Source organism: Lactuca serriola, chromosome 9, assembly GCF_051521515.1.
Source record: "Lactuca serriola cultivar US96UC23 chromosome 9, Lser_US96UC23_V15, whole genome shotgun sequence".
Lineage (NCBI taxonomy): Eukaryota > Viridiplantae > Streptophyta > Magnoliopsida > Asterales > Asteraceae > Lactuca > Lactuca serriola.
Genome location: NC_136416.1, coordinates 94203793 through 94217510, shown reverse-complemented (window position 1 = coordinate 94217510; position 13718 = coordinate 94203793). Strand labels below are relative to the sequence as shown.

Sequence of the window (13718 nt, the reverse complement as noted above, 5' to 3'; positions counted from 1 at the left end):
TATTTTTGTTTTTTCACAAAATACCCTTATACTTCTGTTTTTTCACCAAATACCATCATACTTTCATTTTTTCACAAAATACCCTCATACTTTCAATATAAACAAATAGTGGCAGCCAAATTTCAGTTATAAACACACTAAACATAAACAATCAAGAAATTTCATTCAAAAACATTAAAATTGTTAAGAAACATCAATAACTTCTATAATATTCACATATCAATTGTGTGTAAAACATGGAAAAGGTGTAGTTAACCAAAAAAAGAATGTCATGAAGCATCTATTTTTTCTTTTGCTTACAGTAACAACATGTCTCATCATTATGTATCTTGCAAGGATTCATCCGCCTGATCCATGAAAAAAATAAATAATTGTTAGAGTTGTAAATCATGAATATTAAATTAATATATTATGAACCTTTCTTTTTAAACAACTAGTAGCGTAATGGCCCAATCCTTGACAGTAAGTGCATGTTCGTTTTTTGGGGGCTTCTAAAGAAGACTTGATTCTACTAGCAATTTTAGGACGCCCTTTTGTAGTAGTTGGACCAAGAGGATCACGGACAGATAACTGTGGCATCATATCTATTTGCGAAGCTCCCATACAAGAACCTTGAGATGCATTCTCCAAAGACATAGATTTCTTTCGATTTGTTTGATCATCTAAAAGACTTATCAATAGCGTATTGACTTTTTGTATCTCTGAAGGGGAGTCTCTAGCTTGTTTAATTAATTTTGTAAAATTTGAACGAACACACCATAGTGTGTAGGCACTTACTCCATTTTCGTTATTCATTTATCCGATTCCGATACTATCACTACCCAGTTTGTACCTAGCATTAAGGGTCCATCGTGGTAAAATATAGTGACTCGGGAGTTCTTTAACATGCTTCTTCTTCATCACATATAGGTCATGTTTACATAAAATTCCATTTGTCTCATACTTAGCACAGGAACATGTGACGCTGACTTGATCCAAAGTACGAAAGGTAACAATGCACCAATATTTTTTATCAACATCCAGTTGCCCAACTCGGTATGTACTTTCTTCGGTAGTTTTTCCTATAGTCTTATGATTCAAATTGGTAATAGCTTCGGTCCATTCTTTTTTGAAAGTATCAAACATCTTTCTAGTATAACATTAACCTGCTTTTGCTTCGATTGGATGCACTGAAGAAAGGACCGGCCTTGAGTTCATAGTCTTGAAGTCTTCATCTTCTTCGGCGGCCCCTCGAGACTCAACTGCTTTGTCGTATTGTACAACAAATTCATTTAACATGGTCCTCGGATTAACAAATCCATCAAAAAATGAATTGATGCTCTCACTTCGTCCGGTTGTTGTCATACTAGCAAAGAAAGTATCTTTCAAGAAGGGTTTAGCCCAATGTATACGTTGGTTATACATGTCACTAATCTAACAATTGTTTTCCAGTTCATACTTACTACGCATAACCTCCCATGTTGCTTCAAATTGTTCAATGGTGTCGCTATTTATCCATTGTTTGTGCGTTTCTTGAAAGTCACTGTAACGGGAAACATACGATCGAAGGTGCTCGGTTTCATGCTTCATGATATGCCATGAACAGAAACGATGTCGGGTCTTCGGAAACACTTTTTTTATTGCATTTCCCATTGCTTTGTCTTGATCTGTTATAATTGCCTTCGGATACTTGTTAAACATACATTTGAGAAAATGTTTAAATAACCATTCAAATGTCTCTTCCTTTTCATTTTCAAGCAATGATCCACCAAAAAGTATAGACTGCCCATGATGATTCACCCCAGTAAAGGGAGCAAAAGGCATCTTGAACTTGTTAGTCATATAAGTGACATCAAACACAACAACATCTCTGAATTTTGTATAAGCATCTCTTGATCTACCATCAGCCCAAAAGATATTTCTAGGATACCCATCATTAGACAAGTCCACGACAAAATACTGGTCACTATCAACTAATGTTTTATCTTGAAAATGTTTTATAAGTCCATAGAACTCCTTTCCTTTATGTTGTTTTCGTTGCTCAGATAAGACATCAGCACATTGCTTTGAAGTAACATCAGCTATATTTGAGGTTTTCATTATATTAACAGCCTTTTTAATCTGAGAAGGTTTCAACCCTGCTTGACCAAATTGCACCATAAGAGATTTACCTTCTACTGAACGGTGGAAACTGCAATGAGATCGATGCTTCATCACCTTTGTAGGTGTCATGGTCAAGTCGTGATTGTGTGTGTCATTAAACGAGTCCACCAACCATTTCTCATCCTCCTGTCTTGTTATTCGAAGCTTTGCTTGACATCCAGTTCTAACATCTCTACGACGGTTTTTCTCATTTTCACTTGAAGCATTTTTGTCCATCCTTTTGAAACCTTCTTTGTTGCATACATATATCTTCCGAAAAGGCTCATTTGTTTTAGGATTTTTAATTGTGTCATCTCTACGTATACCAAAGCCATGTAAAAATGAATAATCATTATAAAATGTATATGCATCATCGGTTGTATAAAAAACCTTTCCAAGTATATTTTCTTTGTTAACTTCATCTTCGTCAAATTCAATGTTCTCACCGATACTATTTGTTTTTTCACATTCATATGTTGCTTCCAAGTAATCATTTGTGTCACTATCTTCGGTTATATATATGGTTCTATAGCTTGATTAGTTGCTTCGGCTTCACTCATTGTGGTATGCAATAGACAACAATGCATATTTCCAAATAAAAGATTAACACCAAATTGTTTTATATTGAATATAATGGAAACATTATACATAAAAAACAAAATAACAAACAATCGCAATTTGTATGAATTCTTGTCAATTTCAATTTGTATGAATTCATGTGAACTACAATTTGTATGATTTACCTTAATTGGCTTCCATGGAATCGGAGTAGAAAAAAACCATTCATTAAAATACATTACAACTCGGAACATAAAAAATTATTCGTTAAAATACATTACAACCGATGACTTCATATTCAATTCATTTATTGCTTTTTATTATCAATATTTCATTGTTTGCAATAAGTTGGATCAAGTTCATCCAAGTAACCCCAAAATATAGACTTTAGATGGCACCATGAAGTTAGCTCTTTAGAATAATGAATTGCCTAAACTAGCTATAAACAATGAAACTGTGTTTATCAAAAAAAAAAAAACGCAACATTGCTGACCGCTCGCACACAGGACCAAAAAATTGAAATTAAGGACTATTTGTAATCTTAATATATGTGTATGAATTGCAAACGATTCCAATTAATAAAAAAAATACAAACCTTGAAACATCATAATTAGTTGATATAAAAAACAAACGATTAGAATCAAGGAAAGTCACATACTTTAAATCCGATGTCTTGAATATGGAACGAATCAGGAACGTGATCACGTAGTCGATTCCTTGTCAATTGCTTTTTTTTATTTCAATTCGTTGTAATTTGTTTTCAACTCCCTGAATTGCGATTCCAGATTGTATCATTCGATTTTAGTTGAATCCGATTTCTTGAATATGGAACAAATCAGGAATGTAATCACGTAAGGAAACCTACGTACTTTTTTTAAGGATTTGTTTTATTTAGAAAATTAACCCAATAATCAAAACTACGTAGTTTTAATAATCAGGGTACACAACCTTAGGTACCCTTAAGGGTATATTCACTTTTCTCATATATATAAAGTGAATATACCCTTAAAGGTATATAAGTTTAGGCACCCAAACTCACTATACTACGTCGTTTTGTATCATATATGCATTGTAATCGCCCTAAGTTCTTAATATTCAACTCTTAACATGATTTACTTCAAAGATTTGTCTAAATTTCACCATTATCTTCCTCTTACATATTTTCATTTTCAACTATAATATATATAGCCTAGTAAGTATTCGGTAGAAAGATGTGATGTAAGAGGAAGATAAAAGTGAAATTATGAAAATCTTGAATGTAAATGAAGTTAGGAGTTGAAGTTTAAGAAGATTATAATGCATATATGATACAAAATGACATATTATGGTGAGTTTGGGTACCTAAGCTTATATACCCTTAAGGGTATATTCACTTTTCCCACCTATATATATATATATATATATATATATATATATATATATAAGTTTAGGTTATTTTGTTTTTACTAACTATTGTGTGCTAGAATGCACAAATCTGGACAATCGGATGAATATAATCAACAGTCATGATCTGAGGGTCTATAATATTACAATAGGATAGCATATATCATATAATCACATAAATTTTAGCAAAATGATATTTTGGTCAATTAACCTATTTTAAAAAAGGAAATTTTCGGATTTTAAGGGGTCATTAATTCCCTTATTTTTCAAATTTTGAATTTTTTAAATTAATTCTAATTAAATTTTAATCTTATTTTTAATAATAACTGATTTTATTCTGTCATTAATGACAAAAAGTCAACAATAAACTAGTAAATATATTTGTGGTTTTATTCTTGTAGAATATGGTTTCATTCAAGATACTTTCTATTAAACATGCTTAAAGAATTATACAACATGTTATCAAGAATAAAATTTTCTAAGGAATACTGATTTTATTCTCTAAGAATCACTATTTACATTCATCCGTAAAGAATAAGACTATAAACAATTATTACATGCATTCTAAAAAAATCATGACAAATAATGGTTTAAGGATTACATTTATTCTTAAAGATTAAAACTAAAAATGGTAAAAAAAAAAAAGAAAAAAAAAACATCAAAATATAACAAAAACACTAATCCATTCTGAAAAAATAGTATTGTTAAGAAATAATTTATAAATTCTGACAAAATACATTATGCTAGAATGCATTATTGTTCTCCGTGTTTTTTTTTTCATTTTCACAAAATTAGAATTCAATATTCCATTCTAGCAGAATGTTGTAAGGTACATATGTACCCTGTTTTGCAGGAACTTCTTCAACCCATATCTGACTTGATCAGATAAATTCAAACAGATTTCCAGCCACATGGTAAGCTTTCCTAATTAGGCCCTAATAATCAAAACTACGGGAACAACAACATAATAAAAAAATATGAAGTCTTCACATTATAATTTCCTAGTTCATTATTCACATCTTAATATGACCAGTTAACAACGAACACCCCTTGTGGATTATTGATCATCTAAGTTGGTTTTCCAAATTACCTGTAAGATGCACATCCAAACATTTCCTATAGATTTTTTATCATCTAAGTTGTATGCCCATTTAAAAATAAAATGCAACTATATTGAACTTGAATTAAGAAATCGAGTGCAAACAATCTGTAATATAAAACTTACCTAAGTATGGATGGCTGAAGGGGGTCAACAACTGCACTAAGATATTTGATGTATACCTTCAAAATGCATAAAAATCGTTTTTTATATTTATATGTACAAGATGATGATGGTTCTACACGATGATTTTTAGAGAAATGAGGAGAATCGGTGGTGGTGGTGTTATGTTGAGAAACTGATAACCTAAATTAATGGGATATTAATTGATTTTGTTTTCTTTGCCATAATTAATTGTAGTGTAGATTACTCTTATACCCTCTATTAATTATTATTAATTTAATTATTTCCTCAATTCTCATTGGTCCATAGATGCACACAATAGTTGTTAGAAACATTTGAACCTAGCTCTCTCTCTCTCTCTCTCTATATATATATATATATATATATATATATATATATATATATATATATATATATATACTAGTTTATAACCCATGGGAACCACGGTTACAAAATTAATTAAATTTTTATAGTAAAAACTCAAAATTATTAATTAATTATTTTAAATAAATTATTAATTAAGAGTTTTTTTAGTTATATAAATTTTAATCATTGATTTAAATAAATATGTGAACTTATATCATTTTTATTATTTTTATTTTTATTTTTATTCTAATGTTATTAATTTAATGTAATTAAAGTGGAAATTTTAAATTTTGAATTTTGAAATGGAGTTGACAAGTATCATACATTAATTAGGAGACATAATAAGGTGACACATGGCAAAAGGAGAATAAAATATGCATTAATTAGGAGGCCTAATAGGATGACACATGTCAAAAGGAGAATAAAACTATTCATTTATTAGAATAGGGATACTAAAAGAGAATAAAACTATTCTTTTATAAGTATAAATAGCATTTATATATATATATATATATATATATATATATATATATATATATATATATATAGGTAGGTTCAAAGGTTTTTCACATCTATTGTGTGCTAGAATGCACCAATAGGAATTTAGTATTAATTATATGTATATTAAATGTTATCTATACTTATAACTCATTTTTATGGAAACTAATTAAATCAGTCATTAATGTCAACAATAATATTTTTTCAGAATAAATTCATATCTAGAAGAATGAGAGTGTATTGCAGCAGAATGAGAGTGTATTATAGTAGAATACACTCTCGTTCTTCATATTCCATACAACTTTATTGTATTTTAAGTGATTGAGTCTTGAAACAAAGTACGAACTCATATATAAAAACGTAGATGCAAATTCATTCTGAAAGAATGTTATTGCTGGTATTAACGACGGATTTAATTAGTTTCCATAAAAAGAGAATTATAATTATGGATATCATTTAATATACATATAATTATGGAAATCATTTAATATCTATAATTATTTAATTTACTAAATTTCTATTGGTGCATTTTAGCACACAATAAATATAAAAAACAAAATAACCTACCCCTATATATATATATATATATATATATATATATATATATATATATATATATGCAATGATACTTTCTATAGTATTTTGTATGTGCATACATATAATTGGCTTGTTTCGTTTACAAAAATTATGTGTATACATATAGTGGGCTGTTTGGTTTACCGCTAATAGGCTTGTTAAACTAGACAGACATGGTTGTTTCAGATTACTTTAAATATTAATGGTTAAAAATATAAACGTAATTTGAATATTAATAGTTAAAAATATGAAGTAAAAAAAAAAGACTCTATATTAACGCACTAACCCTTTATCTATTTGGTTTTCCTTTTTCAACCCATCTTGATGAAATTAATAAATATCAGTGTTGTAAAAAAACCCGATTAGGTCTTGATTAATCTCCGATTAATCCCTAGACGCTACTCGACCCATTAGAGAGGGCTTAGCGATTAATCTTTGCATACATAATGACTGAAATAGTAGAGACCAATGAAATTTTAACACTTTGAAAAAGTTATACTTCAATAAAAACTATTTGAGGTATGATTAGTGTTGTATATATCATATTAACCTATTTTGTTATGATACTAGTGGTATTTAGGAACTTTTATATGATATTAGTCATATTAAATTTTTTAAAATCTAACAAATTAGCAATTAATGGTCCCCGATTAATCTCCGCCTAGCCGATTAATCTCTTAACCCCAGTCCACCGACTAGCTAACGTCGAACGGTTTTTACAACCTTGATAAATATTGTGATTTTTTTCTTTGGAATGTAAGATAAGATCCTAATTTAGTCTCGTTCAAATAGTATATTCTAGGGATGAGTTATAAAATCGAAAACCGGAACTGGTATAACTGAAAAATGTTTAAACGGTCCGGGTATTGGGTCTATAAATTAGCTTTATCCGGGTTCCGGGTATTCCGGGTCCAAGTCAAATGGGTCCGGGTATTTCAGGTTTTAGAATCAGATTTATTAAAAAAACCAAAACCAGGTTTAAAATTTAATGTATCGGAACCTGTTTAGTGGGCCTTGATTTATGTGGGATTCTCACCAAATTCCGATTCTTTGATTCATTTTTTTCCAATTACTCTAATTCTTTTACATCAAATTTTTCTAAAATTTACAAGAAAACAATAAAGAAATACACATGGAGTCACTTATGACAACATCATAGCTTAGTTTCTTCTTCTGGCCATTTAAATAGATCAGATATATATTATCAATAATATATAAATCAATTTATTATACAAAGCTTTTAGTTTGATCTAAGAATCTAGAATAAAACAATTGAAATCACAAGTTCAAATATCCTAATTCATATGTACAAGTGTAATCTAATAAAATACATACTTAAACAGATCAGTTATATATATTAATCGTCAATCTCGGTTTCCGGGTTTTCTGGGTCCGGGTAAACTGAACCGGGTTTGGACCCACTTTCATCCCTATTCCCTTAGTATATTCGGTCTATAAAAAGTTATGAAAAAAATAGATCTATATAGACCTTTTATATACACTGCATTATATCCAAACAAACATCATTACCTATTTATCCATTTTACCCACACATAACTTAATGGGAAAAAAAAAGAAACTGGTACGATAGCAAATTGGAGAAATAGTTAAAGAAAGTTTGATTATTACACAAATTAATATAACCTTGACGAAGCCAGTCTTCACCTTTCTCGTAGAAATTCATTTTATTAAAAACTTATTGTGAGAAATGCATGGTGGATGCTTACCACGCCACGTGTCAAGTACATCTTATATGCTTTAAAGATTCTTATGGGGGTCCCACATGGCCTCATCATTCTAATTCCAGCTTCTAGACGTTCACTCATTCCAGGGTAAACACAACTCCCACCGGTTATGAGGACGGAATTGAGTAATGTTACTTTTATTAAAAAGAAAAAGATTTGGCTTTTCATCTAATAAGGGTATGACAGTCAATTTGCATATGTTAGCTGGGCTCTAGGCTTCTATGCCAGCCATTAAGGGTAAAACGGTCAACTACATTTTGGTTAATGCTATGGGTAAAGATTTGGCAACTGTCACTTTACACTTTTTCGTTGATATCTTAATAAGAATTGCTATCATTTGAAGTATTTTAACCTACTATGAATTAAATGTACTATCAATCATGTATCCTCTTCAAACCTAGAAAAAGAAAAACAAAGAGAAGAGCTCTAGATCCAAATTTGAAGGCAGTTAACACTTAGTAGTAAAGACTTTGTCAACCTTAATGAACATCACAGAACCGCTTAACAAACCGCTTATGAAATCTAATTTAATACACATTCTCTTTTTTCAATGTGTGAGTGCGTAATATTTCCAAAAATTCCACATAAATTCAACAGGCAAAGAAACACATTTGAATTTTCAAAGTCAAAGCATATACAGTACAACAGATGGTTCAAGTAGCTTTAAGAACAATATCAAACTTTTATCAGAAATTTTCACTTTTACCCAAACAAGATGCGCCATTGTCGATGACAATTGGAGCCCTTTGTGGACAGTAGCTTAGAATATTAATCTTTCATCAAATCAGGGAATAAAACAGGAATCAATTCCAAAAAAAACTTCTCCGATCTTCAACCACCACCTTAGTATATCCACAGCTTTCTTTCTCACAGATTCGGAATTCTTAGAATTCAACAAAATCCTTTGAATCATTCCCTACAACACATTATTAAGGGAATCCCTCTTTCTCATTCATCCTGAAGAATACTTTCCTTGATCTATCATTTGATTCCCTGTCCCCTGACCAAAAAAGTCGAACCCCATGTTAGTTTTGTAACAATTTCTCCACCACCAATATTATCAATTCCTTCAGCCTCTTTATTTGATAACTTTACTTTCTGATTTATAGCTCAAGCCAAGACTATATCAGTTCGAGCTATATCTCTGTAATAGTAACAGAGAAAAGCCTTGATAGACTGCATCACAACAGAATTTGGCTTCAAACCCCATTCTTTTGAAAGCTTCAGCAAAACAACTAAATCATGTGGATTCAGATTTGGGAAATCAGCAATCTTGAAAGTAATATCATCCATAATGTCTCTCCGAACAACAAACTTGAAATTCTGAAACACATTTTCAAAACTATCCGTCTTCATGACAGACTCAACGCTTCTGATCATCTTTGGACTCCAAAAACATTTTGAAGGTTTCCCAGCAAGTAAAATCATCAATTTTCATTAATCTTTGGACCCATTATAGGATAGCTATATGCCCTAGGAGATACAGGAAAATCAATTTGCTTTTCCAAAGAATTGATAATTAAGCAGCTTTCTTTGGGAACAAGATGAAACACAATATTTTTAGAAAATCCCGGACTTCTTATCAGCTTTACCCTATTCTCAGCTTCCCCTTTTTCTTCTTCAGCAAATTTCTTCATGTACTCTGTGCATCAAAATTCACTTGAGAACTACTTCTTTCCTCAGCTAGCACTTCCATCTTTTTGTTTTCCTTTTGAAGAACTAGGTTCAGAACTTGATAAAGGCATCGTAGTAACAGCAGTTGAACCAATTAAAAGAGGTTTTGATAATAGGAAAGGAATACTCTTTATGAATTGGGTAGAAATAGGAGATACAACAGTGTTTGGTATGGTAGATGGTAAGGTATATTCAGAATATGGAAGAGGAACAGATGTTGAAGGTTGAACACAAGAAGTACCTCCCGATGATATAAGAATGATCTATGGAATCTTGAGATTGAATTCCTGACTTTCTCCTTCTCTCCCTTGTTTCGAAGGTGACAAAGATACCTTTGGATTAACAACATTCGTGTAAGAACGAAGAAACTCAATATGGGCTAACGCTTTCGTCAACTCACTTTGTAAAGTAATTTCTTTCTGTTTCGCTTCCGTAAGAGATTCATTTAGACTTTTGAGAGAATTTTCATGTTCACTTTTGAGATCACTAAATGCCTTATTTAAAGACTTCTCATTCTCTTCGTTCATCTTCATGATTTCATCAAGAAGCTTTTTACGCTCATTAAACATAACTTCTTGTACCTTCGTCATATAGGACTTGGTTTCAATATTTATGTGAGCTTTGAAAAGATCAAAACCAATCGTTAATGAATCAATCTTTTTGTTTTGATCAGAAAGCATGACTGACCAATCAGCAAGCATTTTTTCTTGATTCAAATGCTGGGCAGGTTGAGTATTGGAATCAAGAGATTGTAATACAACATTAAGCTTACGATTTAACTTCTTAAAATCTCTTTTAGACATCAACTGATTATCATCTTCGTCATCCTCTTCATCAGAATCAGCTAAACCTTCACCAAGAGCAGCCATTTCAAAATCATTGACAGCATCATCAAAAGAAGGATCTTCCCCAGCCTTAAACACAAATCCATCAACCTCTTCTTCTTCTTCAGAAATGGTTAGAGGTTCAGAGATAGACATTGATTTGGAAATATGTGTTTCAAAAACAGGTTCTGAAATGGGAACTGTCTCAACCAATGTAGTTTCGACTGGAATTGTAGAAGCGGATATCGGAATTGTCTCCACTAAAGAAGTTTTGACAATTGTCTGGGTTGTGGTTATAGGAATATCTTCTTCAAAATTCGAATCACTATGATGTTGTTGCTCATCCTCTTCTTCGTCAACAGATTCTTCTACAATCTTTGGTTTCTTCACTCGCTTTGACTTTCTTATAGCTTCAACTTTAACAAATGGAGTTTTTCTTTTCTGCACAGTCATTCTTGTACCTCTTGCAATCTGAACATCTTCTTCTTGAGGTTTTGGTCGAACAGGATAAGGAATGATAAGAGTAGCCCTGTATTGATCCAAAATCTTACTTGGAGTTTTAATCAAACTCAACATTTCTTCAGGAATCTGACCAACAAAAGAGAAATGAGACTGATCAACTTTGGTCGGAACACTAATTTGATGAATCACCATCTTCGGAATTTCAGACTCTTCAATTGAAATTTTGTGAAATTCATAAGCTTGAGAAACTATTAAACCCCAAAATCTATGTGCAGAAAGTTCAGTTGCCCTTTTTGAATGTTTGATGCTATCAACAAAGTCACCCCAAAGCACTGTAGCAAAATCAACATTCACACCTTTATACAACCCATACATAAGAGACAATACCTCTCTGCGTGCAGCATCCAATCCACAAGCACGACTTGTTAAGCCACGAAGAATGAATCCAAATAGCAGACTCCAAACAGCAGGAAGTTTGCTCTTTTTGAAATCAGACACCTTCTTCATATAAGGTTCATGACCCATAGAATTGAACATATCAATGAGCTCTTCACTTGTTGGAGTAACATACGGCCCTTGAGTTGGAAGACATAAAAGTTTTGCAAAATTTGTCTTAGAAATGGTTGTTCGCTTTCCACCATGAATTACAAAAGAAACTGTATCGTTCACTTTGTTGACAATTGCTGTAGTGAATGCTAGAGTAACGATTCTCATTGGAACCTCTTTAGCTGTTGACAAAGCTCTACTTAAAAAAGAACATTTCATACATTCCACCAAAATCTGAAGAGGTTCAGGATACTTGGATGGATTCAAAATGGCTTGACAATTGCTTGATTGAGAAGTAAGGGTCGGCATTGAAGACTCTTCTTCAAAATAAACATGATTAGAAGCTGCAGTCATTGTTTGGAAGTAGCAGATTAAATTTTGAACTAGGGTTATTGAATTGCTTGAGAGAGTTGGGGAAAAGTAAAAATGATCTAATATTTCCAAAAAGTCCACATAAGTTCAACAGGAAAAGAACAGCATTTGTCTTCCTCAGACAGACAAACTTGTAAATTAGGAGTTAGTATACCGATTATACTGTGGCGAGGCCTATGAACAATGTTGTGAAAGATTATCCGAGGCGCACTCTCTCTGCCCATCCACAACAATCACACGAACATAAGGCATATACAGTACAACTGATGGTTCAAAATAGCTTCAAGAACAATATTAAACTTTTATCAGAATATTTCAAATTTACCCAATTCTGAAATAAGATGTGCCATTGTCGAGATGATGATGATGGGGCAGCTATGAAATTGTAATATGATTTTGATCAAAAAAAACAACTTAGACCGACAATGCAGAGGGAGAAAGCGTGCCCTAACTTCTACACTGGAACTTTCAAGCGACCAAAGTCCAAACTGAACATCACCTGGTCATCTTTCACAAAGAAAATAACAGTGGACCGGGCGGTTTGGTGAGTTTTTTTAGCCACTGTGAGACCGGTTTTTTTTAGTAATTGGGCCCAATAGATCCAAATATCAAAGAATAAGCCAATAAGGGATCATTATATTAAAATATTTATTATCTCAATTTTTAGTAGTATACAAAACCATAATGTTTTGTTTTAAAAATCGGTTCTAAGCAGCTAGGAGCGGGAATTTGGGACACCGTCTTTATGTTAGCATTTTAATTTTATGTTAGCATTTTAAGTACAAAACCGATAATCGTTTTTAAAAAAATACAAAAGAAAATAAAAAACATTCAAAATATTCGATAACCACTATCTGCAAAATAAATAAATTAATAAGATATAAAATCATGCAAATGAACTCAAAAGAATAATATATCTTCAATGGAATGGAATGGATATTAAAGAAGGAAGAAAAGTGAACATTTTTTAAATTTGTAAGCAAAATGATCATAATCAGAATATATATATATATATATATATATATATATATATATATATATATATATATATATATATATATATATATACTATTTTATAAAACAAATCTCATTATTTCTAAAAATAGATTGAATAAAATAATAATATTATTTTAAGACGTCCAAATCATTAAGCTAATTATACAATTAATCACTAATAAATTAATATTAAAATTTAATATGACATGTTTCCTAAAACAAACTAATGATTGAATTGAAAATAATCATTCTTCATCGAAAATAAATTAATTATCGAAACAAATTATTTATCGCCCGCCGCTTTGCGCGGGTAAACGGCTAGTATATATATATATATATATATATATATATATATATATATATATATATATATAT

General features: G+C 31.1%; 2 protein-coding genes across 2 annotated transcripts; both read right to left on the bottom strand.

Annotated features, from left to right (window-relative positions):
- Nucleotides 1-1413: 1413 nt before the first annotated feature.
- On the bottom strand, nucleotides 1414-2358 carry LOC145075940 (protein FAR1-RELATED SEQUENCE 5-like). The gene has a single exon (XM_079021999.1). It carries the CDS (start codon nucleotides 2356-2358, stop codon nucleotides 1414-1416), a length of 945 nt encoding a protein of 314 aa, XP_078878125.1.
- A 6679-nt stretch (nucleotides 2359-9037) lies between these two features.
- LOC145072886 (uncharacterized) lies at nucleotides 9038-12835 on the bottom strand. Its single transcript, XM_079019384.1, has 2 exons — nucleotides 12673-12835; nucleotides 9038-12563 (listed from the first exon to the last, which is right to left on the bottom strand). Exon 2 carries the CDS (start codon nucleotides 12327-12329, stop codon nucleotides 10407-10409), a length of 1923 nt encoding a protein of 640 aa, XP_078875510.1. The 5' UTR covers nucleotides 12330-12563; nucleotides 12673-12835; the 3' UTR covers nucleotides 9038-10406.
- Nucleotides 12836-13718: the final 883 nt, after the last annotated feature.